The sequence below is a fragment of the Leopardus geoffroyi genome, chromosome B2, assembly GCF_018350155.1.
Source record: "Leopardus geoffroyi isolate Oge1 chromosome B2, O.geoffroyi_Oge1_pat1.0, whole genome shotgun sequence".
NCBI lineage: Eukaryota > Metazoa > Chordata > Mammalia > Carnivora > Felidae > Leopardus > Leopardus geoffroyi.
Window position 1 is genome coordinate 25,622,641 of NC_059332.1, and position 25,344 is coordinate 25,647,984.

At 41.5% G+C, this 25,344-nt stretch overlaps 1 protein-coding gene across 6 annotated transcripts in view; it reads left to right on the forward strand.

Moving 5' to 3' along the window:
• Positions 1 to 25,344, forward strand: part of SERPINB6 (serpin family B member 6) — a 44,868-nt gene that overhangs the window by 16,573 nt on the left and 2,951 nt on the right. For 5 of the 6 annotated variants that reach the window (XM_045497587.1, XM_045497590.1, XM_045497584.1 and 2 more), the window contains exons 2-5: positions 15,732 to 15,906; positions 18,976 to 19,122; positions 22,441 to 22,558; positions 23,613 to 23,755. In XM_045497587.1, coding sequence (XP_045353543.1) covers positions 15,732 to 15,906; positions 18,976 to 19,122; positions 22,441 to 22,558; positions 23,613 to 23,755 — 583 coding nt within the window. Of the gene's footprint in view, positions 1 to 15,731; positions 15,907 to 18,975; positions 19,123 to 22,440; positions 22,559 to 23,612; positions 23,756 to 25,344 lie in introns of those variants that run through there. The other variant, XM_045497589.1, reaches the window with a different exon arrangement.

The window sequence follows — 25,344 nt, forward strand, 5'->3', positions numbered from 1 at the left end:
TGCCAGAAGATTGGGTTTCAGCCATATGGGATCTGATGCTCAAACTCAGGGACCCCAAGCACTGGGTTGAATTGAGGAGATTACTGATCTGATAGAAATTCCCCAGCCCTACCCTGCTTGCTTCCAGAACACCACCAGCAGCCAGATCAGAAGGTTCCTCCCATTTGCTGTACAACAACAAAAAAATGCAGCGATCAGGTGATCACACTGCATGAAAGCCTCCAGCTGACTTCCTCTCCATGTAAACAGAATTTGCAACATTGTTTTGTGTTTTCCTCTTAAATGTGACTGCTCCTCAAGGATTGTCCCCCGTTTGTGGGAAGCCTGTGTATGAAATAGACTTAGATAAAGCAAACACCAACCACAATAACAGCAACAACAAAAGCCTCAGAGAGAGACTGTGAGTGTAGGGAGAAGAAGACATCTCAATAAAACTGTAATGTTGTTCTCCAAGGAATTGGAATGGAGGGCTGTAAAGAAGGAACAGCAGAGAATAAGGAGAAATCCTTCGAAATTAAAAATATAATGGCTCAAATTAGAAAAAAATCAGTAGAAAACTTGGAAGATAAAATCATGGACATCCTTCTGGAAATGGAACAAAAATGGCACTGTGATGGAAAATGCAAGAGAAGAAGAGAAGAAAGAGCAGAGCTTTCCACCTCTGTAGCAAGCAGCCTTGCCCATCTCACAGCACCCTACAAATACTGTTTTCAGTGTGTGCCATGATGAAGGCGCTTAGTATCTGGTAGATCAGTCCACGAGTTTTAGTGTCTGACTAATAGAGAATACAGAAAAAGAGAACAGAGTCAGTCTGAGGGAACTAACTCCTGACTTAATTTTTTTCCCAGAGAGGAAGGAAAATTTGAATTGCTAGATTGGAAGGGTCCCCCAAGTGCACAGCAAAATAAGTAAATGGGGCCTCTCTTAAGGACACACTGTGACATCTCAGAACATCAGGGATAAGGATAAGAATTTGTGAGCTTTTTAAGAATGAGGATGTGGGGAAGGGGGAATGGAACTGGGGTCAGAATGTCATCAGACTTCCCAACAGCAGAGCTGAAGGCTGGAAAGCAATAAAGCAATGTGTCAGAAATTTGGATGTAAAATAATGTGTAGTGCGTTCCAGACCCTGAGAAACTGTCAGTCATATGGAATGGTAAAGACTTCTGGGCATGCAAGATCCCAAAATGTACGCATTCTGTTTTAGAAAACTATTGGATGATTTCCTTCATCAAAATGAGGTAAACAATGAAGGAGGAAGAGATTGGGGTCTGACACAAAGGGTATTTTTAGCAAAGAGATACCTCAGAGAAGATAGCAGTGTGGCAGGCTGAAGAGCAGTCCAAAATGTGGCTGATAAACAGTTGAATCAACACGTAGGTATAGTGAAAGAGAAAAGTGATGCACTTGCAGCCCAGATGAACACCTCTAAGTGCAATTATGTTTTATTTTAATTTATTTTTAATTTTTTGTATTTAAACAATTTTTTTAAATGTTTATGTTTTGAGAGAGAGAGAGGGAGAGACAGAGTGTGAGCGGGGGAGGGGCAGAGAGCCAGAGGGAGACACAGAATCTGAAGCAGGCTCCAGGCTCTGAGCTGTCAGCACAGAACCTGATGTGGGGCTCGAACCCACAAGCTGTGAGATCATGACCTGAGCCAAAGTCAGACGCTTAAGTGACTGAGCCACCCAGGTGCCCCTAAGTGCAATTATGTTTTAGAAAAATTAGGTGTATAAAAACTTTATGTGGCAGTCTCATTTACAGCATAGCATCTTAAGGACTTGCAAGGAAACCTCTATCCAGCTTTGTCCACAGGTGTGGCCCAAACAATAACACCAAAACTCACACTCCTTGAAGATTCAGATTTTGTATTTACAATTCTCCATTAAAAGAAACCAGGAGAAGGGCTGATACCTCATGTCTTTGGACTGGAAATAAAATAGATGGGGCGCCTGGGTGGCGCAGTCGGTTAAGCGTCCGACTTCGGCCAGGTCACGATCTCGCGGTCCGTGAGTTCGAGCCCCGCGTCGGGCTCTGGGCTGATGGCTCAGAGCCTGGAGCCTGTTTCCGATTCTGTGTCTCCCTCTCTCTCTGCCCCTCCCCCGTTCATGCTCTGTCTCTCTCTGTCCCAAAAATAAATAAACGTTGAAAAAAAAAAAAAAAGAAATAAAATAGATAGGTAAGTAGGTAGGTAGATAGATAGATAGATAAGAACCAGGGTTGTTGCCCTAGAGCAGGGATGTTTGAGATCAACATGTCAAGATAAAATAATCAATTTCAAGAGACCCCCCCCCCCACTAGCACAGTTAATGACAGTTTGAGCGCCAACAAGAAAACCAAGATCAGCTAATTGAAATGCATAGTCAAAATACCTGAGTCCGTTAATACGTTCAGATGAAGCAGACAAAATGAGTTTTAAAAAGGCACAGAAGAATTTGAATAATCTTTTTCAGGAAATGCTGTGTGATGATCCATATGTGATTGTTATGTAAAAAGTTCTGTTATTCCAGGTTCCTAGGCTAACAAGCACAGTAGTTCTACAACCATAAAGGCCTAAAAATTCAACTAAAGTACTTATAGACAGAGTCTGCAATGCAGGTAGAGGAAAACGCATAGCACTTCATTTTAAAGAAAGACATTGGGTTACCAGGAACTGAAATTTGGTGTTTGGATGAGGCCTTGTAAAATCCCGGCAAAGGGAGAAGTGAAGCTCAAAACTCCCCCACTTACTGGAATGTGCTGGTTACTCACTAGAGTGAGTGCTGGGTTCCAAGGAGCAGCTGGGATGGCATGGTGACCAAGAATCAGGCTCCCTGTGTTTGTGTGTGTGTGTAGGGGGGATGGTCCCGAAGCATTAATATCACCTTAGGAAATATATAAGAAGATATAACAAAGTTAAAATATGTTAAACCCGAGGTGTTAATACTTGAGCACAGGGGTAGAAATGAGTTTGTAACTAATGTTTTGTGTCTTAAAAAAAATTTTTTTTTGTTTATTTTTGAGAGAGAGACAGAGCATGAGCTGGGGAGGGGCGGAGAGCGAGGGAGGCATAGAATCTGAAGCAGGCTCCAGGCTCTGAGCTGTTAGCACAGAGCCGGATGCCAGGCTCGAACTCACGAGCTGCGAGATCATGACCTGAGCAGAAGTCTGATGCTTAACCAACTGAGCCACCCAGGCACCCATTTTGTGTATTTTTATTTTTATTTATTTTTTTAATTTTATTTTTTATTTTTTAAAATTTACATCCAAATTAGTTAGCATATGGTGCAACAGTGATTTCAGGAGTAGATTCCTTAGTGCCCCTTACCCATTTAGCCCATCCCTCCTCCCACAACCCCTCCAGCAACCCTCAGTTTGTCCTCCATATTTATGAGTCTCTTCTGTTTTGTCCCCCTCCCTGTTTTTGTATTATTTTTGTTTCCCTTCCCTCATGTTCGTCTGTTTTGTCTCTTAAAGTCCTCATATGAGTGAAGTAATATGATTTTTGTCTTCCTCTGACTAATTTCGCTTAGCATAATACCCTCCAGTTCCATCCACATAGCTGCAAATGGTAAGATTTTATTCTTCATTGCCAAGTAATACTCCATTGTATATATATATACCACATCTTCTTTATCCATTCATCCATCGAGGGACATTTGGGCTCTTTCCATACTTTGGCTATTGTTTATAGTGCTGCTATAAACATGGGGGTGCATGTGTCCCTTTGAAACAGCACACCTATATCCTGTGGATAAATGCCTAGTAGTGCAATTGCTGGGTGGTAGGTTAGTTCTGTTTTTAGTTTTTTGAGGAACCTTCATACTGTTTTCCAGAGTGACTGTACCAGCTTGCATTCCCATGTTTTGTATATTTTTAAACGTGTTTGAAAGTCTTAGGTTATCCTAGCTTATTGGATTTGTAAGTCTTGATTTATAAGGTTTATAGAAGTCTAAATGTTTACTAAGGTTTAAACATTTTTAAGTTTGCTTTAAATATTTATTTTTTTCATTTTTTTAATGTTTATTCTTGTGAGAGAGAGAGAGAGGGAGAGAGAGTTAGTCTGACAGGGGGCTGGAACTCATGAGCCATGAGATCATGACCTTAGCAGAAGTTAGATGCTTAACCCCACTCAGGGACCATTAAGTTTGCTTTGAAAGATGTCAAAAGCATTAAAAAATCTGATATATTAAAATAAATAACTGATGCTTAAATATTTAAGCACAATAATTTCTTTGCAGTGTAAGCCGTATACTGCCAAACAATTGACAATTAATGAAAGTATTTTAGTAGGGAATGTTGTTCCCTGTCTATGAAAATTCCTTTTGGGCAGGAAGGCCCCTGAGCTAACCAGCAGGGCGATAGACTATGGGAGAGGAGAAGGGGACCAGTAGATGACTCTGTGTATCTGAGCATATGAAACAGTTGGAAAGGTCTAGTGACATGTAGAACATTTGGGGGAAGTTGCCATAGCTACATAGAAAACTAAAGAAATGTGGGGGGAAAGGCAATATTAACCTAAGGAAAAGCAGTGTTAAGTGATAGGAAATGTGCCCCTAGGATACTACTTGGTTTAGCACTGATCACTACTAGCTCTAATAAAGCAAGCCATGGGTGGGGAAGGACAAGGGCAGCAGTGTAAGAGAACCTGTAGTTATTTGTGATATCTCTTTGAGCACTGTCTGACATTTAAACTAAGTGTGTGAATATTAATTTCACAAAAATAAAAATGAACCAAATCCTGGCCCCTAAAAATAATAGAGGCATGTTGTAGAAAATGTGAAAATGGGGGCGCCTGGGTGGCGCAGTCGGTTAAGCGTCCGACTTCAGCCAGGTCACGATCTCGCGGTCCGTGAGTTCGAGCCCCGCATCAGGCTCTGGGCTGATGGCTCGGAGCCTGGAGCCTGTTTCCGATTCTGTGTCTCCCTCTCTCTCTGCCCCTCCCCCGTTCATGCTCTGTCTCTCTCTGTCCCAAAAAATAAATAAACGTTGAAAAAAAAAAATTTAAAAAAAAAAAAAAAAAAAAGAAAATGTGAAAATGCAGAAAAATATAAAAAACATAAAAATGACCTGTAGCTGAGAAACATTGGGTGCACAATATTTCCTTCCATTCTGTCTTTAAAGTATGCTTACATGTACTTTTCTTCCTAGTTAACATGGAGAACATTTAAAAGTTGTATTTATAGTGTTATATCCTCTTTTTCAGCTTAATTTTGTATAGCCTGGAACATTAGTATGATTTTTAAAAAATTAATACCTCCTTTACTATCCATCATGAATGTGACAGAATTTGTGGTTCTCTGTTGTTGGGCATTTAAAACTTTTCTATAGCATATGAAGTAGTTAGTAGTTGCTTTTGTCCGTAATATTTTTTTATATTAAATTTATTGTCAAATTGGTTTCCATACAACACCCCGTGCTCATTCCAACAGGTGCCCTCCTCAATGCCACTGAGTATTCTTGGCTCCCTTGTCAACTCTTAGGTGACTGTATATGCTTGGGTTTATTTCTGGGCTCTTGATTCTGTTCCATTGGTCTATTGCCAGTTTTTATGCCAGTACCATACTATTTCGCTGACTATAGCTTTATAGTATAGCTTGAAAGCAGGAAGTGTGATACCTCCTGCTTTGTTCTTCCTAAGGATCTCTTTGTCTATTCAGGATCTTCTGTGGTTCCATATAAATTTAGGAGTGTTTTTTCTACCTCTATAAAAAGTACTCTCAGGATCTTGATAGGGATTGCCTTGAATCTACAGATGGCATTTGGTAGCATTGACATTTTAACAATATTAATTCTTCCAATCCGTGAACATGGGATAGCTTTCCATTAATTTGTGTCTTTGTCAATTTTTTTCATCAACATCTTAATGATTTTCAGTCCAGATATCTTTCATCTCCTTAGTTAAATTTATTCCTAAGTATTTTATTACTTCTAATGCTATTATAAATGATACCTATTTGTTTTTTTCCAACAATTTTGTTGTTAGTGTATAGAAATGCTATTGATTTGTGCATGTTAATTTTCTGTTCTGCAACTTTATAGAATTCATTGATTAGATGTAACAGTTTTTGGTTGAGTCGATAACATTTTCTATATGTAGAATCATGCCTGCAAATAGAGACAGTTTTACTTTTTCCTTTTAAATTCTGATAACCTTTTATTTCTTTTTCTTGCCTGATTGCTCTAGTTAGGACTTCCAGTACTATACTAAATAGGAGTGGTGAGAGTGGGCAGCCTTGTCTTGTTACTGATTTTAGGGAAGAGCTTTCATCCTTCCACTGTTTAGTATGATGTTAGCTGTGGGCTTGTCATATATGACCTTTGTTATGTTGTGATATGTTACTTCTATGCCTAATTTGTTAAGAGCTTTTATCATAAAAGATGATCTTATGGTTCTTTTCTTTCATTCTGTCAATGTATTGTATCACATTGATTGATTTGTGTATGTTGAACCATCCTTGCATCCCAGGGATAAACCCAAGGGATCATGGTGAATGATCATTTTATTTATTTATTTATTTATTTATTTATTTATTATTTTTAAAAATTTATTTATTTTTAATTTACATCCAAGTTAGCATATAGTACAACAATGATTTCAGGAGTAGATTCCTTAATGCCCCTTACTCATTTAGCCCATTCCCCCATCACAACTCCTCCAGCAACCTTCTGTTCTCTGTATTTAAGAGTTTCTTGTGTTTTGTCCCCCTCCCTGTTTTTATATTATTTTTGCTTCCCTTTCCTTATGTTTATCTGTTTTGTATCGTAAATTTCTCATATGAGAGAAGTCATATGACATTTGTCTTTCTCTGACTAATTTCACTTAGCATAATACCCTCTATTTCCATTCACATAGTTGCAAATGGCAAGATTTAGTTCTTTTTGATTGCCAAGTAATTCTCCATTGTGTGTGTGTGTGTGTGTGTGTGTGTGTGTGTGTGTGTGTGTGTGTGTATACTGCATCTTCTTTATCCATTTTATCCATTCATCTGTCAATGGACATTTGGGCTCTTTCCTTGGGAATTGCATTCCCACCATCAATGCAAAAGAGATCCTCTTTCTCTGCATCCTTGCCAACACCTGTTGTTGTCTGAGTTGTTAATTTAGCCACTCTGACAGGTGTGAGGTGGTATGTCATTGTGGTTTTGATTTGTATTTCCCTGATGATGAGTGATGTTGAGCATTTTCTCATGTGTCAATTGGCCATCTGTATGTCTTCTTTGGAGAAGTGTCTATTCATGTCTTTTGCCCATTTCTTCATTGGATTATTTGGTTTTTGGGTGTTGAGTTTGATAAGTTCTTTATAGATTTTGGATTCTAACCCTTTATCTGATATGTAATTTGCAGATATCTTCTCCCCTTCCATTGGTTGCTGTTTAGTTTTACTGATTGTTTCCTTCGCTGTGCAGAAGCTTTTTATCTTGATGAAGTCCCAATAGTTCATTTTTGTTTTTGTTTCCCTTGCCTCTGGATATGTTTTGAGTAAAAAGTTGCTGCGGCCGAGGTCAAAGAGATTTTTGCCTGCTTTCTCCTCTAGGATTTTGATGGCTTCCTGTCTTACATTTAGGTCTTTTATCCATTTTGAATTTATTTTTGTGTATGGTGTAAGAAAGTGGTCCAGGTTCATTTTTCTGCATGTCGCTGTCCAGTTTTCCCAGCACCATTTGCTGAAGAGACTGTCTTTATTCCATTGGATATTCTTTCCTGCTTTGTCAAAGATTAGTTGGCCGTTCACTTGTGGGTCCGTTTCTGGGTTTTCTATTCTGTTTCATTGATCTGAGTGTCAGTTTTTGTGCCAGTGCCATACTGACTTGATGACTACAGTTTTGTAATATAGCTTGAAGTCTGGGATTTTGATGCGTTCAGCTTTGGTTTTCTTTTTCAAGATTGCTTTGGCTATTCTGGGTCTTTTCTGGTTCCATAAAAATTGTAGGATTGTTTGTTCTAGCTCTGTGAAGAACGCTGGTGTTATTTTGATAGGGATTGCTGAATGATCATTTTAATATGCTGCTGAAATCAGTTTGCTAGTATTTTATTAATTTTTGCATCTACATTTGTCAAAGATGTTGGCCTATAGTTGTCTTCCCTAATAGTAGGGAAAGCCTTTTCTGGTTTTGGTATCAGGATAATGCTGGCCTTGTTAAATGAATTTGGGAGTGTTCTCTTCTCTTTGAGTTTGAGAAGGCTTGGTATTAATTCTTTAAATGTTTGGTAAAATTCACCAGTGAAGCCTTATGGTTCTGGCCTTTTCTTTGTTGAGAGATTTTTGATTACTAATTCAATCTCCTTTCTAGTAATTGGTCTATTCAGGTTTTTCTATTTCTTCCTGATTCAGGTTTTGTAAGTTTTATGTTTCTAAGAATTTTTCCATTTCTGCTAGGTTGTCCAGTTTATTGGTATATAGTTATTCATAGTAACCTCTTATGATCCTTTGAATTTCCTTTTTAAATTTTTAAAAAAATTTTTTAAATTTATTTTTGAGAGAGAGAGAGATAGCATGAGCAGGGGAGGGACACAGAGAGAGGGAGGCACAGAATCCAAAGACAGGCTCCAGGCTCTGAGCTTTTAGCTGAGCCTGACGCATTTAGCGTTTAGCCCTTTAGCATTTCTTGTAAGTCAGATCTGGTGGTAATGAAATGTCTCAGCTTTTATTTGTGTGAGAAAGTCTTTATAACTTCTTTGTTTCTGAAGGAGAGCTTCATCGGCCATAGAATTGTTGACAGGTTTTGTTTGTTTCTTTGTTTTTCAGTATTTTGAATGTCATCCCATTTTCTCCTGGCCTGAAAAGTTTCTGTTGAGAAATCTGTTCATAGTCTTACAAGGGTTCCCTTAAGGATGTAACTTCTCTATTTTCTCTTGCTGCTCTTAAAAATTCTTTCTTTGTTGACCAATTATGGTTGTTGGTGTAGCCCTTATTCAGGTTCAAGCTATTTGGGGTCCTTTGGGTCTCATGGATGTAGACATCCATTTCTCTCCCCAAGTTTGGGAAGTTTTCAGCCATTATTGCTTTAAATAAACTCCCTGTCGCTTTATTTCTCTTCTCCCTCTGGAATTCTCATAATGCAAATATTGTTTCTTTTTGTTGTGTCCTATAGTTCCTATGGACTTGCTTCACAGAAAATTTTTGTTTCTCCTAACTTTCAATGTCTAGTCCTCCAGATCACTGATTGTTTTGTCTGCATGAGCAAGTCTACCCACTTATTTATTTATTTATTTATTTATTTATTTATTTATTATTCGAGAGAGAGTGCACAAGTTTTGGGAGAGGAGCAGAGGGGGAGAGAGAGAGAATCTCAAGCAGGTTCCACACTCAGCATGGAGCCCAATGCAGGGTTCAGTCCCATGACCCCAGGATTGTGATCTGAGTTGAAATCCAAGAGTCAGACACTGACTGAGCCACCCAGGTGCCTCAGGTCAAGTCTACCTTTGAAACTCCTGAATTCTTCAGTTCAGTTGTTGTACTTTCAACTCTAGGATTTCAGTTTTCTGGGGTTTTATGGTGGTTTTTATTTCCTTTCAGACTTCTCATTTTGTTCATGCATTGTTTCCCTAATTTTGTTTAGTTGTGTGTAACCATTTTCTTTTTGTTCACTAAGCTTCCTTAAGAGGATTATTCTGATTTCTTTTTATGACAGTTTATAGATCTCCATTTATTTTAGGTCAGTTACTGGAGCTTTATTAGTTTCCTTTCATGGTCTCATATTTACCTGATTAATCATGATCTTGATTCCTTATGTTGGTATTTGTGCACTTGATGAATGGGGTTCCTCTTCTAGACTTTATAGATTTGTTTTGGGAGAGACAGCTCTCCACCAGTAAGCCCAGCTGGGTTTCTGGCTACATCTGCTGCTAATGTTTTGGGGCATGTAGGGCTTATTATTATGGTCTCTTTTGGGGTGAGGCAACTGTTTGAGCTCTGAAGATGGAGATGGTGGGGTATACCACTGGCTAAGAACAGTTGGATAGGACTACTGGCTTGGTTCCCTACCTAAGTGAGGCTATAGGATAGGCTCAGCAGTTGCTTGCATTTTCTGGTCTGGCTTTGTAGATGGTCAGGACTGGGTACTATATTCAGTAGTAGCTGGGGCTGTGAATTAATAACTACCTGCCTTGGCAGGACAGCCAGCCAGAACCCAGGGACTATACAACTCATTGTTTGGGGGCTGAATCAGGCCAGAGCATGCACTGAGTTCCCTGCTCAGGTGAGGCCACTGGTTTCACTCTGCAGATGGTAGAAGGCACAGGCAGTGCTCTCTGTTCAAGTGCCTCTGTGTGTAGGGATGTTTTTCATGTGCTCTGGTTAGGTTCCCTGGTTGGAGAGGCTGAAGGCTATATTCAACAAGTGGGGTATGAATAAAAATCCCTGTTCCAAGGCAGTGGGAGAAGCAGGTCTAGAGTTGGTAAAACTCTTTGTCGTCTTTTTTTTTTTTTTAAAGAGATAGAGAAGGAACAAAGGAGAGAGGGAGAAGGAGGGAGAGAAGGAGAAGGAGAGAGAGAGAATCGTAAGCAGGCTCCACATCCAGTGTGGAGCCTGACACAAGGCAGGGCAGGATCTCATGACTCTTAGATCATGACCCAAGATGAAATCAGGAGTCAGACACTTAATCAGCTGAGCCAGCCAGGGGTCCAAAACTCTTTGTTGTCTTAACTCAAGCTGATCCACACCCTAATTTCCCTGCTAAACAGGGCCACTGGCTTTACTCTGTAGATTCTCAGCTCTATCTGCCCTTCTCTTGGCTCAGCACCCCTGGGCTGCACAGCTCCCAGGAGTTGTCTCCAGCCCTTTTATTCAGGTGGGGCCAGAAGACACTCTCCACAGGCAGGTGGGGCTGTGATTCAGCTACCTTGCCTGGGTGGGAGAGGGAAGGCTGCTCCAAGTTACCTTCAGTTTCCCAAACAGGCTGTCTGGTTGGGAGAGTCCTGGAGTTACCCTCAATCCTCTGTGAATTAATCCCACTGCCTCCGTACCTGGTACTGGCTTTGCTCTGGGGGCAGTCAGCTCTGCCTGCCCACTTGAGCACCACTGGGCAGCACAGCTTCCAGGAGTTGTCACCAGGTCTTCTGGTCAGATGGGGCTGGAAGGCACTCTCAGCACCTGAGGGTGGGGCTATGACTGAGCATCTTGCCCAGGCATAGGCAGACTGGGCTCTAGGGCTGGCAGAACTACTCGTTTGATTATCTGAATCAGGCAGATCTCCACTCTGGTGTGTTCCCTGGTCAGAGTGCATCCCTGACTTAGTTCTACAGATGAGCAAAGCCTCCGGGTGGGATTACTATGTGGACACTGCAGGCATGAACTTGGTCTGCCAAGATCCATGTGCTGGTTGTCGCAAGCCCCTCCCCTCTTCTCCATCATGGATTCCCAGTGGTTGAGCCATGCAGATTCCACTGCAGTCTCTGTAGAGTGAGAGACGCTGGGGCGACCTCTCCATGTGCTGCCGCCCTGTCCTTTATTTTTATTTTTTTAATTGCAAATTATGTTCTGGAAATATTGGCATAGCAATTTATAGGATCATTTACACAGTATAGGAAGGAATACCTATCTTAGTCATTGTTGGAAATTAATGGTTTTTTAACTTTCAAAAATTGTGGGGTTTTTTTTTTGTTTTTTTTTGTTTTTAATTTTTTTTTAACGTTTATTTATTTTTGAGACAGAGAGAGACAGAGCATGAACAGGGGAGGGGCAGAGAGAGAGGGAGACACAGAATCTGAAACAGGCTCCAGGCTCTGAGCTGTCAGCACAGCTCTGTCAGCACAGCGGGGCTTGAACTCACGGACCGTGAGATCATGACCTGAGCCGAAGTCCGACGCTTAACCGACCAAACCACCCAGGCGCCCCAATTGTGTTTTAAAAAGGTATCTTGAATTTGCTCTCCACCTCTCCCCCTTTTTTTTTTTTTTTTTTTTTTGGAAGTTTATATGCCTTAGTGATTGAACTCCAGTGCCATGCAGACCTGGTTTCTAGCCTTCACTCTACCATTTATATAGCCTTGTGATAAAAGAGCAATGGCTCCATTTCTTTGCTTATCAAATGCCGATATTCTCAACCAGCTTTACAAGGTTATAAGAGTCATTTAGGAAAAGTATTAATATAGGTCCCAGTGTGTAGTATATACTCAAAAATGGGTATTTATTTTTTCTGAAGTTAAAACTTTTTAATGTAATCACTAGTTATTGTTCCTGTTTGAGGCACAAGGGAACTGTTCCTAACATTTTATCATCGATGATGGCTGATACTCCTTGTCACATTAAGGAAGTATAGGAAGTACCATTTTCTTTTTGTTTTAAGGACATTTATTATGAGTGGGCAATTCAGTTATTTCATGATTAACTTATTTTCTGCTATAAGATTATCCTGCATATCTGGAATAAGCCTACAACCATCATTGATTTCATGTTTCTTTCTTATTTAACAATTTTCATAGGACGTGGATATAACTTTTTTAAATGTTTTATTTATTTTTGAGAGAGAGAGAGCACAAGCGAGCATGAGCAGGGGAAGGGCAGAGAGAGAGAGAGGGAGACACAGAATCTGAACAGACTCCAGGCTCCGAGCTGTCAGCACAGAGCCTGATGTGGGGCTTGAACCCACGAATGGTGAGATCACGACCTGAGCTGAAGTCTGCTGCAACCAACTGAGCCACCCAGGCACCCTGAGTGTGAACATAATTTCACTTTTAACAGCTATCCGTCGTTGTCAGCTGAGAAATGGAATGCTGTTAGACTTCACCTTGGGCTTTGAAGAGTAAACTCCTCTCTGGCTCTTCTTTCTGCATTCATGTTAACAATAGACATCGAAGACGGCAGGGCACACAGATTACCTGGCCTCCTCTTCCTCATGCAGGGAGCAGGAACCGAGTAACACATTCAGAGTCCCAGAGCCGGAACGGAAAACCTCATCTCCCTCCTGACTTGTGCCTTTTCCTCTGAATGTCCTGGCTTGGTTTTTCCAGGGTCAGTGTTTAAAGCCAGAAGACTGAAGCTGCTTTATGTTGAGGAACTACTGCTCTTTGAGCTTTCTCAATTCGCTGAGGGGCTGGGTAGCCAGCATCAGTGGGGGCTGAGCCATCTTGGGGGCCAAGCCAGAGGTGTCCCTGTCCCCAGCTAAGAGGAAGATTTGTGTGGTGGGGGACCCACAGACACCTGCCTGAGTCTTGACATTGGATTGTGTCAGGAATGCTTGGGACTGTGCCTCTTGCCCTGTGGTACGTCCTCGTACCTAATTCTTCATTCTTAAACCTGTTTTCACAGTTGTTTCTCTTAAAATTGAGAAGCAGGCAGCACTTGCTGGTGTAAAATCCAAATAAACAGTATAATTTTTGCATCAGTTCCATAGAATAGCTACTTTTGTTTCTGTTGATGTTCCCAAGGGTCTGCAAAATCTTGAAGTTATTTCTGTATCAACAAAGAATCCATTATTTCAGAAGAATTTTAATAAGGTGTATGTTCTATGTACTTCTCTTAGAAATTAGTAATTTCAGATATGTATGGAAAGTCTGAGCAAACCAGGAGTGCTCAGCACCCCAGCTATTCTCTATAGTGAATAAATAGAGTTTGCAAACAAAACGTTTAAGACAAGGATAGTAAATAAAATTTATCAGGTATGTAAGTTGCAATATTAGTTTCCTGTGGCTCTTGTAGCAGATTCCCGCAAGCTCAGCGCATTTGTTCTCTCATGCTTCTGGAGGCCTCAAGGCTGACAGGCTTCACTGAACAACACCGGGGTTTTGACAGGGGCGTGCTCTCCCCAGAGGCTGTAGCGGGGAGTCTGTCACCACCCCTTTTCCAGCTTCTAGAGATGCAGTTTTTGCATTCCTTGTTTGTCCCCACTTCCTCCAGTTTTCAAGCCAGCATGGTAGCATTTTGCTTCAGTCCCCACATTGCTTTCTTCATTGCTCAAATTCCTCTCTGCCTGCCTCTCATAAGGATACGTGTGATTACATTTAGGGACCACTTGAATAATTCACGATGATCTCCCCACGTCAAGATCTTTCATTTAGGGGTGCCTGGGTGGCTCAGTCAGTTAAGTGTCAGGCTCTTGATTTTGGCTCAGGTCATGTTCTCATGGTTCCTGAGACTGAGCCCTGCATCAGGCTCTGTGCTGACAGTGAGGAGCCTGCTTGGGATTCTCTCTCTCCCTCTCTCTCTCTGTCTGCCCCTCCCCTGCTTGTGCTTTGTCTCTCTCTCTCTCTCAAAATAAACATGAAAAAAAAATCCTTTCTATAATCACATCTACAAAGTCTCTTTTGCTGTGTAAGGGAACATTCTCATGTTCCAAGGGTTAGTATGGTCATATCTTTGCTGCCCATATGCAGCCAACCACTGTAGTTATAATCATAAAGCCATCCTCGGGGAAGAATGGTTAACTCCTCATTGTCTTCATGGGGTCTTTCTGTTAGATACCTCCTTCCCTTTCCCTTCTACACCATGAAGATCTCCCCTCTTGCCTCTCCCTTTCCTTGTTCTGTAGATTCCCCCCCATAGCTCAAATGAGTCATTTCCTCAATCTGGGGAAACGTAGTTTGTAAACTTCTGTAAGTGATATCAGAGCAGGCAGGTGCTGCTTTCCCCAGAATCTGCTCCCCACCAGCCTGTTCTGCTGCATCTACAGCTGACTGACTGCTCGGACCCCTTGCTGCCTCTTGCCTTCTCTTCTGACCCCTCTGTGCTGTACTTCAGGCTCTTCCTGAAGTGGGGATATCTAGAGGAGCAGTGGAAAGACAGTTTGCTGGCCCTGAGTTCAGCCTTAGCTATTCAGTTCCTTAGCCTGGACACATCACTTCACTTCTGTGAACTTCAGATCCCCCATGGCAAAGGGGGAGTCAATAATAGGTCTTTCTAAAGACCTACTGTGCTTTAACCTGCTTGAAGACTCTCACATCCACCCTATCTCTGACTGCCCAGAACTATTCCTCCTCTGGACCCTGCCTAGGCCATCAGGGATGTGGCCACATGCCCTACATGCCCAATATGTGCTGTCTGACCCCTGACCTCTGAAGCCTGTAACCAGAGGCAGCCATGGGCAGGCACCTGCTATCCAGTGCCCTTGTCCAGAACAAAGGGCAAGAAGGCCTGGGCCTGTGGGCAGTAACAGATCTGGGGAACGTGGCCCTGGGTTTGGGCTTTGACACAAGCACAGGTTTCATAGAAGGAGAATTGAAGGTCAAAAGTCCTTGTTTTTAAGGCATTTGTATGACTTCGTATGTGGTTTGATTTATCTCTTATCTTCAGGCCACAGGCTACCCTAAAATTGGGTTCCTCTTTCCCACATGATAAAAGCATTCAACCATATTTTTTTGTGTGTGTAACCTTGTGGTTGGATTTATCATTTGAATGGTTTTTAAATTATAAAACAACACATATAAGCCCCACATCATGCCAAACAATACAGAAATAGAAGCAAAAGCCAATTAAGTCCTTTCTTGGTCCCACCCCCAGGAAGTAACTCGGGTAAGCTGTCAAGTGTGCAACCTTCCACGCTTTCTCTGTGCTCACAGATAAGTGCACGTAGCAGTCCCCTGCTCCCCCCCCAAAACAGGATTGTATTATTAATATCATTGTTTGTTTGTTTTTTTTTTCATGTAATATTAGAAACATGCAAAATAATTTTGAGGGCCCCAAAAGAAATAGAGTTTTGTGTAGGTACCCATTTGCCCACTGAACCAAAACGGTAACTATTAATAACAGAGTGAAATACAGTCAGCATGTAAGCCTGTACTTATGTGATACTGATTTTAAATCTGTTGTTTCAGGCTCACCATCATGGATACTCTTTCAGAAGCAAATGGCACCTTTGCCTTAAGTCTGCTGAAAAAGCTGGGTGAAGACAACTCGAAAAATGTGTTTTTCTCGCCCATGAGCATCTCTTCTGCCCTGTCCATGGTCTTCATGGGCGCCAAGGGAAACACTGCAGCCCAGATGGCCCAGGTATGTACCTGAAGCTACTTCTGGGCAACCGTAAGTGCCATTAATTTGTCAGTTGGGCTGGTCCTCCACTTTCACATCCAGGATTTACTCTTGACAGATCCCTCTGCTGGTGTTGCAGGATGGGGACAGAGAGTTAGCCCTGCGCGAGTGGGCACCCCGGAATGGGTGTCTCAGATCTGTTGGGGAGGAAGTGGTGTGCTCCATTTAGAAGAATGAGTGATCTCACTACCCCTGATGATAGTTTATACATGAGTTTGAGTTTCTGAGTAGGGGTAAAGTCACAAGGTTCAAGTTGAGTTCTGTGATATATTTTGGATATTGTCACTTGGTTTTCAATTATTAGAAATTAAAAAAAAAATTTAATGTTTATTTTTGAGAGAGAGAGAGACAAAGTGTGAGTGGGGGAGGGGCAGAGAGAGAGGGAAACACAGAATCCAAAGCAGGCTCCAGGCTCTGAGCTTCCAGCACAGAGCCTGATGCAGGACTAGAACCTACAAACTGTGAGATCATGACCTGAGCCGAAGTCGGACACTTAACCGACTAAGTCACCCAGGCACCCCAATTATTAAAAATTTTTGTTTTAATTTTCTCATTTAAGTGTAAAACCTTCTTAGAGTGGCACTTGTCAGCCAAAAATGTTTTCAGTAGTATTTCAGTTGTTTCTTATTGAGTAACAGCACCGTAAAACTTAGTGGCTTAAGATGATAATTACTGTTATAGGATTCTGAATGTGTTGGGCGATGCCTCCGCTCCACTCGGTCCCAGCTGGGTCACTGGTGTGGGGTCTTGGGCCTCTTCCATGTGGCTTCCTCCATGTGCTGTCTCCTCCCTTCGGTTTCTACGTGGTGTCTCCTTGACAGGGTAGCCTGGGCATCCTTACAGGACAGTACCCAGCTTCCAAGAGGAACAGCTTAAATGTACAAATGCTTATCAAGCCTCTGGTACGTCATGTTTGCTAACGTGCTGTTGGCTGACACCAGTCAGGTGGCCAAGTCCAAAGTCAGCCAAAGAGGGGCTGTATAACGATGTGAATACTGAAGGCATTAACTCATTGGGTTACTGATGACTGCCGTGGTCTGCCCTTTGGCCCCTAGTGATTCCCAGTCCTCCACAGGTAAGGTACACTTACCCCCTTCCCAAGACCCCAGAGGGTCCAGTCTTGGGCTTGAAGTCCAGGAGGAGCAGGGCTATGAGGTTGCTTAGTATGGTTCCTGGGTGCAGAGTTTTGTGACATTCTCTTCAAAAATGGCGGGGGGATGTCTGAGTCTGCTAGTGGTGCTATAACAAGGTACCACAGATCGAGGGGCCTAAAGAACAGAAGTGTATTTCCTCACCGTTCTGGAGCCTGGAAGTGTGAGATCGAGATGTCGGCAGAGTTTTTCCTCTAAACAGTTGTGGGGTTTCTATGTGTCAATTTATAATTGACATAGTGATATAAATGATAATATGCACAAACCTGTTTGAGGCAGGACTCTGTGTTGGCCTGGGATGAGAGTACTGGCTGACAATGTCCTTAAGATGCTCAGAAGCCCCTTTGTCTAGCTGAGTGGGTCTGTGAGGCACTTAGTCTGCCTTCATCTTTCTCAGGTTTTAATAAAGTAGAACTTGATCCTGCCTTGAAGCCCATACCTTGGACTTGATCTTTGTTCTGAGGCCATTTCTCACATTTAGAATCATTTGCCAGCTGGAGAGGCTGGGAATAAGAAACCTTTTAATTTTCTACCCACCAAGTCTTAGGTTGGAAAATTTTCCTTTAAATTCTGCTTGAAAATGAAATAATTCCTAGGGGAGCCTAGGTGGCTCAGTCGGTTAAGCCTCTAACTTCAGCTCAGGTCATGATCTTGCATTTTGGGAGTTTGAGCCCCGTGTCGGGCTCTGTGCTAACAGCTCAGAGCCTGGAGTCTGCTTCGGATTCTGTGTCTCCTTTTCTCTGTGCCTCTCCCCTGCACACTCTCTGTCTCTCTCTCCCTCTCAAAAATAAAATAAACATTAAAAAAAAAAAAAGAAAGAAAATGAAACAATTCCTTCTTTACCTCTTCTTTCCCTTCCTGTACTCTATCCTAGGCAGCTACAAGCCCCATTCCTTCTGGACATCTACTTAGCCAGATACCTGGTTTGTTGGGGAAACGCCCAACCTTCCTCGCCACTGCAGGTTACAGTCTCTTCTGCTGGGACATGCCAGGAGCCCCTTTTCTCCAGCCACTGCTAGTGATTTCTTCAGTGGCTTTCTAGCCTCTGCTTACCATCTCCTCACTCTCCTTCCCCCCGGCCTTTGCCAGCTGCCTGGGCCCAAAGCTGCTGCCATGTTTTGGATGTTGTCAGGGCAGAAGTCCATGTCTGGATTGCTGCATGAACTTCTATGGCTACAAAACAAATTGTCCCAGACTTAGTGGTTGGAAATAGCAAAGGCTGATTATTTCTCAGATTCTGTGGTCTGACCCACATGGTGTCAGCTGGGATCATGCATGATCTAGGAAGGCCTCTATCATGTGTCTGGGGCCTCCATTCTCCTATAGGTAGTTCCCCCATGTGGTGTCAGCTCTCCAGGACTTTCCATGTGGCCTCTAGCGGGATACCCTGGGCTTCCTCACATCATGGTGGCTGGGGTATGAGAGAGTAAATATGGAGCTGCCAGAACTTGTAAGGCCCCGGCCTGGAATATTGTCCCTTCTCCTGCATTCTGGTGGCCAGACCCCATCACAGCACCAGCCAGACCCAAGGATGGATGGGAGAGGCCAGACCTTTCAGTATGAGGAACGGCCTGTGTTTGCAGTGATGGGAGGCCTGTTGGCAGCCTTATTTGCAGCCCTATAGAGCACATAGAACACGGTGTGTGAAGGGGCACTGCCACTCATGCCAGTGCGGGCAGTGCCCTGACTCCTTGCAGAAAGTGCTGGAGGATGGCAAACTGGGTGGCTTTCGAGCTGCTTTTTGTCTTCAACTGGATGCATCTTCTTTTAAGCTCTAGTTAGGATCTGTATGGTTCTTAGGCGGAGTTTGGTGTTGTATCCATTTCCTGCAGTCAAGGCACACTTAAGTTAGGTATTTGTATTCTGTTTTTCATTTCAGGCACTTTCTTTAAGTAAGAGCAGCGGAGGAGGTGATGTCCACCAGGGGTTCCAGTCGCTTCTTACTGAAATCAACAGGACTGATGCACGGTACTTGCTTAGAACTGCCAACAGGCTCTTTGGAGAGAAGTCTTATGATTTCCTCTCAGTAAGTCATACTTGCTGTTTTTGACTAAGAAAGTAAAGACACCGGGGTAGTGGGGAGGAGGGGTCACGCAGTATAGCAGAAAACCTGTGGGTTATGAATTCATACAGGTGCACATGAACTCAGGTCTCCACTTACTAGCTTCATGCATTCCCTTGAACCCTGTTTCAATTTTAATCTTCTGTAAAATGAGCCTTATAACAAATAATGTCCAGATTTCTGTGAGGCTTCGATGAGACAATTACAAAAGAACTAACATGGAACAAACACAATTCAAAGTGAATTGGCTGAAACAAAGAAGTGATCAAAATGAGTATTTCTAATCATTGTTTTCTACATATCAATAATTTTTTATGCATTGTGATACTTGTTCAACTTTTTACGCATGCAAATATTTCTATTGTTTTTTCCAGTGCAGAATTTTTGTAAAGTTACTTGTCTAATTATACTGGTTCTGTTTATTTATAGTGCTTTAATGCTTTTTATCATTTTTTAGAAACTACTCAAGTAATATGTGAGTATGTGAGTATATGTTTGTTGCATGATGACTATATTCTTGTTACATAAAAATGCAAATAAAGCACTCAAAACAAGAGTCCTCACACCCACTTCCACACCTCATCATTCCCCTCCCCGGTGTAAGCTTTCGTAGATCTGATGTGTATCCCCCGTACATATACAAATCTGTTGTGTGGGTTTTTTCTCTACGTCACGTCATTATACCAAAGTATTATTTTGTACTTGTTTCTTTTCACCCAACACTGTGTCTTAAATTCTTTGCATATATGAGGATCTACCTCACTCTGTTTAACTGTTATCGCTATTCTTAAGTATGGATGTACTGAAACATACTTAGTATGCCATTCCCCCACTGATGGGCATTCAGACAGTGAATGTTAGTGTACGTGACTCCTGTGCCCTATGTACGTGTGTTTTTGTAGCAGGGAGGAAGGGAGTGAAGCTTTGAAGCTATAGCAAATATTGAAATTGTCCAGAGTACTGTGGCCATTTACATTCTCTCTAGGGGTACCAGTGGAGTGCTCATTTCAACTCTTCATCATCAACACTGCATGTTGTTAACCTCTTAAATTTTTATTATTAAGAGATTGATCATCTTTCCTTATGTTTATTGAACATTTGTATCTTTTCTGAGAATTTTCTTTACATACTTTTTATTGGGCCATCTTTTTCTTACTGATTTATTCTTTTTCTATGTTTGGGATATTAATGTTATTCTATTATATGATTTTTTTTTTCAGTTTTTAAACTTGCTTCAGACTCGTTTTAAAATATTTGGAGTAAAGTAAATGTAGTCAAGCATGAGGTCAAATAATGCTAAGATTTGTTCACTATGGTGTGAATTTTTTACAGCCTGTTTCACTTATTTTTATCAGTCTTAGCTACTTCCTAGGCTGTTGCCTCATCTTTTTATAAGCCTTTGGTATAAAGAAGAAACAAAACTTCCAATAAACACAAAGAATTGGCTGATTTTCTTTAATTTACTTTCTTTTCTGATGGATATTTTTAAGAAATCATTGATGTTTCAAATCTTATTTTGATATTGAAATATAAGATAGAGGGTTTAGGAGTGTTTCTCAATAATTTCTTATCAATTTAGTGTTCCAAGAATCCAATACCAATCACAACTAATAATTAGATATTCCCTCAGTTTGACTAGTCATTGCTTATAAAATAGTAATTTAAATAGCAAACAATTATTTTCAAGTGTGTTTAAAAGTTATAGAAATTGAAACAAACATGAACACAGGGGAAAGAAAGGAAAAATAAGATACAAACAGAGAGGGAGACAGACCATAAGAGACTCTTAAATACAGAGAACAAACTGAGGGTTGCTGGAGGGGTGTGGGAGGGGGGTGGGCTAAATGGGTGATGGTCATTAAGGAGGGCACTTGTTGGGAGGAGCACTGGATGTTATATATAAGTGATGAATCTCTCAATTCTATTCCTGAAATCATGATTACGCCATATGTTAACTAACTTGGATTTAAATAAATAAAAAGTTGTAGAAATCACCCAAGGATCAATACATGAGTGTCCAGTTTGCTTCCAGACTATTTTCTTAGATTGAGAGACTGAAAACATTTTCAAAGGCATTGAGCAACAGCAGAGCAGCAGAGTTGGTGGAGCACAAAGTATCTGAGGATTAAGTAAAACGATACACCTAGATCACCTAGTGCAGTGTCTGTGACATGCTGAGATTTCATAAAACAGCATTGATGATAAGAATTCATCTGGTCCTCGGATGGATGCCGAATCCTCATTTACAGGGAAAGACAAGGAAGCTTCGAGAAACAAAGTGACTTTTTAAAGGCCACACAGCTAATAAGTTGCAGGACTTGTGTTTGTAGCTACATTACTGTGCCACGTGACCTCTCTGACACAATATCAAAGGAGCAATGTGAAATCCTGTAATAGAAAAACAGTCCTGAAAAGGGAAATTAAATATTTAGCTGTAAGCTGGTCAAAAGAAGGATTGGGAAACCATTCCATAGCATGCTTTCCACAAATTAGTTATTTCACTCCATTTACTCTCTATCAGATTTTCTGCTTTTGTATGGCATAAAGTAAGTGTTCACTAATGTCATCATCATTTAATAGACTTTGTTAACACGATACAGTTTATACTTTTTTTTGAGAGCTGCTCATTCTCTAAAACTGAGCCATCCAAAATGGTAGCCACTAGACACATGTAGCTATTTAAATTTCAGTGTAAATAATTAAAATTACAGTTCAGCATTCAGTTCCTCAGTGGCACTGCCAATATTCCAAGCGTTCAATAGCAGCACGTGGCACTGTTTTGGGCAGTGCAGATTTGGAACGTTGCCATCATCACAGAACGTTGTAGTGGGAGGGGTGGTGTAGAATCATACACTTTCCACCATTGTATGGAACAGCAGGCCCTTGTTTCCAGTCCATTGTTCTGAAATGCACAGGCAGCTGTGGCTCTTGCTGTGGGCAGGACTCACAGAGCAAACGCAGCGGCTTGTCAGGAACGACACTCTGTAGTAGCTGCGTCTCCGTGTCTTTGTACTTACCTCACTGATGTGCAGTTAATCCCTCAAAGAATCTGGTAGTTATTGATATTTGATGTTCAGACAACTGTTTTACTTGGTTTAGAAGCTAAGTTTAAACGTAGCTGAAAAACGAGAAATAGGATTTTCAGTTAATTCCTCGTATTTATTTGTATGTTATGTATGTAAATCAAAATTGCCTACATTCTGATTTGGTGCAGTGAAGAAATAAGCTGTAAGTGTTGATTATTTCTGCAGCCATGTGATGATGTTGCTCTGTTTCTCCTAGTCTTTCAAAGACTCCTGCCGTAAATTCTACCAGGCAGAGATGGAAGAGCTCGACTTTATCAACGCTACAGAAGAGTCCAGGGAACACATCAACACCTGGGTAGCCGAAAAGACGGAAGGTGAAAATACACCGTGGCTCTATCTTAATAGTAGCTTAGTTGGTCTCACTGTCCTCTTTCACAAGACCATCAAAATGTAAAGAGGAATGATGCTTTTCTCTAAATAACTGTAAATTTTTAAAATCTGCTTCTGAAATACTGTCAGTGTATGCTTATTTTCTCTAGGTCTTCCCTGTTTTTGTCAATGTGTCTGTGATGTCTCTCAGTACTCGCTCGGTACAGCTGTTCCAGAATGATCCACTTTGTTGCCATTGTTGTTGTTAATGTTAATGTACAGTCTTTCTTTTCACAAAGACTGTAAAGAAAAAGCCAGATACAGGTCTCATCCTGTATAGTTACCGTGCGTTATTGCAGGATCCTTGGTTAGGCCCTTATTCACCTGCAGCTCTTAAACTCTTCTGTGCACTCCTAGCCTCTCACCTTTCTGACTGTCCATTAAATCTCTTTCTTCAAGGGACCAAGCATTCCCTTCTGTCCAACGTGTGAATTCAGCCTGCACATACTTCTTTGTTCATCTTATGTTTTATTCAAGGCATGGTATTTTTCTTACCAGGGATTTTTAAGTTTTTGTTGCTACTGTTGTTATAAGGACCAGAATCCCCTTATGTGGTTATATTTCGGGGACTGTGAACGCCTTTATCTGTGTACCTCACAAGGGGATTGCCCAATCTAAATATTATCCCTGATGAATGCATCAGGAAACTCTTTTTTTTTTTAATTTAAATTCGAGTTAGTTAACATACAGCATAATACTAGTTTCAGGTGTACAGTATACTGATTCGACACTTCTGTGCATTCCTCAGTGCTCATCAAGATAAGTGTTCTTTTAATCCCCTTTACCTGTTTCAACTTGTCCCCTGCCCACATCCCACTGGTAACCATCAGTTTGTTCTCTATAGTTAAGAGTCTGTTGTTTTGGTTTGTCTCTCCCTCTCTTTTTTCCCCTTTGTTCCTTTCTTTTGTTTCTTGGATTCCACATATTAGTGAGATCACATGGTATTTGTCTTTCTCTGACCATTGGGAAATTCATTGATTTTTTAATTCTTCTTTTCAGGTAAAATCACACAGTTGTTATCTCCAGGTTCAGTTGACCCAGTGACGAACCTGATTCTCGTGAATGCCATCTATTTCAAAGGAAACTGGGATAGTCAGTTTAACAAAAGCCAGACCACAGAAAGACCATTTAAAGTCAGCAAGGTAAATATTTCACATTAACAAAGGAGATTCTTGGAAACAGTCCCTGTGTTCACTCTGGTTTTTAAAACATGCAAGAAAGGTCATCTCAAGTAGCTTGTGGCCTGTATGGCCTTCGGCAGTCCAGCATAAGGGCTCCCCATCACGCCTTCCCTTTCTCCTTTGCTGTGTCATCAAAAGTAGCTCTGAACTCAGAGGCTTCCGGTCTGGCTCCCCATGTCACCTGCCATACTGTTGCCAGGTGTTCTGTTTACAGTCACAAATCTGATGTCAGTTGTCAGTCTTAAGGTCTTTTTGGCTTTCTAGAACTTTTGAGATAAAGTTAAGACCAAAATATGGTATATAAGGTTCTTTGCAGACCTGGATCCTACCCATTTATCTCCATTTCTCTGTCTTCATTGCCATGAGTACCTATATATTCCTTCCTTTCCAGGAGCATCTGGAAACCTGCCCTAACAGTCCTCCTTCCCCGTGGGGATTTCTGTCCCACTCCTCTCAGTGGCCACAGTGCCCCCTGTGGGTCCTCAGGGTAGCACTGCAGAGGTTGGAGACCCAGCACCACCTGAGGAGGGCAGATAGATGGCTGTCTCATAAGTGCCGGGCATGTAGTTGGTACTCAATAAATACTGAACACATGTCCCATTTGCAGTCTTGTTTGGATGATAAGGATAACAAACACTAATTTTTGTTTAAAAACAAGCAAACAAAAGGACATGTATATAGGATAGACATCATGTTGAGCTATCCCCACATTTGAAGAGGTTATTTGTGGTGGCCTTATATTTTTTCTGTCACCGAATCTAGCATATTCTTTCTTTTTAAATTATCTTTAACTGTAGAGATTTTTGCACATACACCTTAAGTAGACAGAATAGATCACTTACAGCCTGTTCTGGATCACTGACCATGAGTTAGATCTTCTAAGCAGACATGAGCCTGAACTTTCAGTTTCTCAAGAAATGTATTTTCCTTTGAGCTTTATTCTTTAAAGAAAAAAACTTTTTTTTACATTTATTTTTGAGAGACAAAGAGAGTACAATCAGGGGAGGGGCAGAGAGAGAAGGAAACACAGAATCCGAAGCAGGCTCCAAGCTCTGAGCGAGCTCTTAGCACAGAGCCTGATTTGGGGCTTGAGCCCACGAACCATGAGATCATGACCTGAGCCAAAGTTGGATGCTCAACCGACTGAGCCATGCAGGTGCTCCTATTCTTTTTTTTTTTAATTTTTTTTAATGTTTATTTTTGAAGGAGGGAGGCAGAATACGAGTGGGGGAGGGACAGAGAGAGAAGGAGACACCGAATCCCAAGCAGGCTCCAGGTTCCAGGCGCCAAGCTGTCAGCACAGAGCCCGACACAGGGCTCGAACCCATGAGCTGTGACATCAGGATCTGAGCTGAAGTCAGATGCTTAACTGACTGAGTCACCCAGCTGCCCCCCTTTGAGCTTTATTCTGAAATGAGTTGCCCTGTTTTCACCTGGGGAAATTATTTCTTTCCTTGAAATTAATCTTTAATAAGATGTATATTAGGACTTGATTCATGGAAAGTTCATGTCCCCTAGCAGAGACCTGCAGGTGGGCAGAGAGTAGGGCT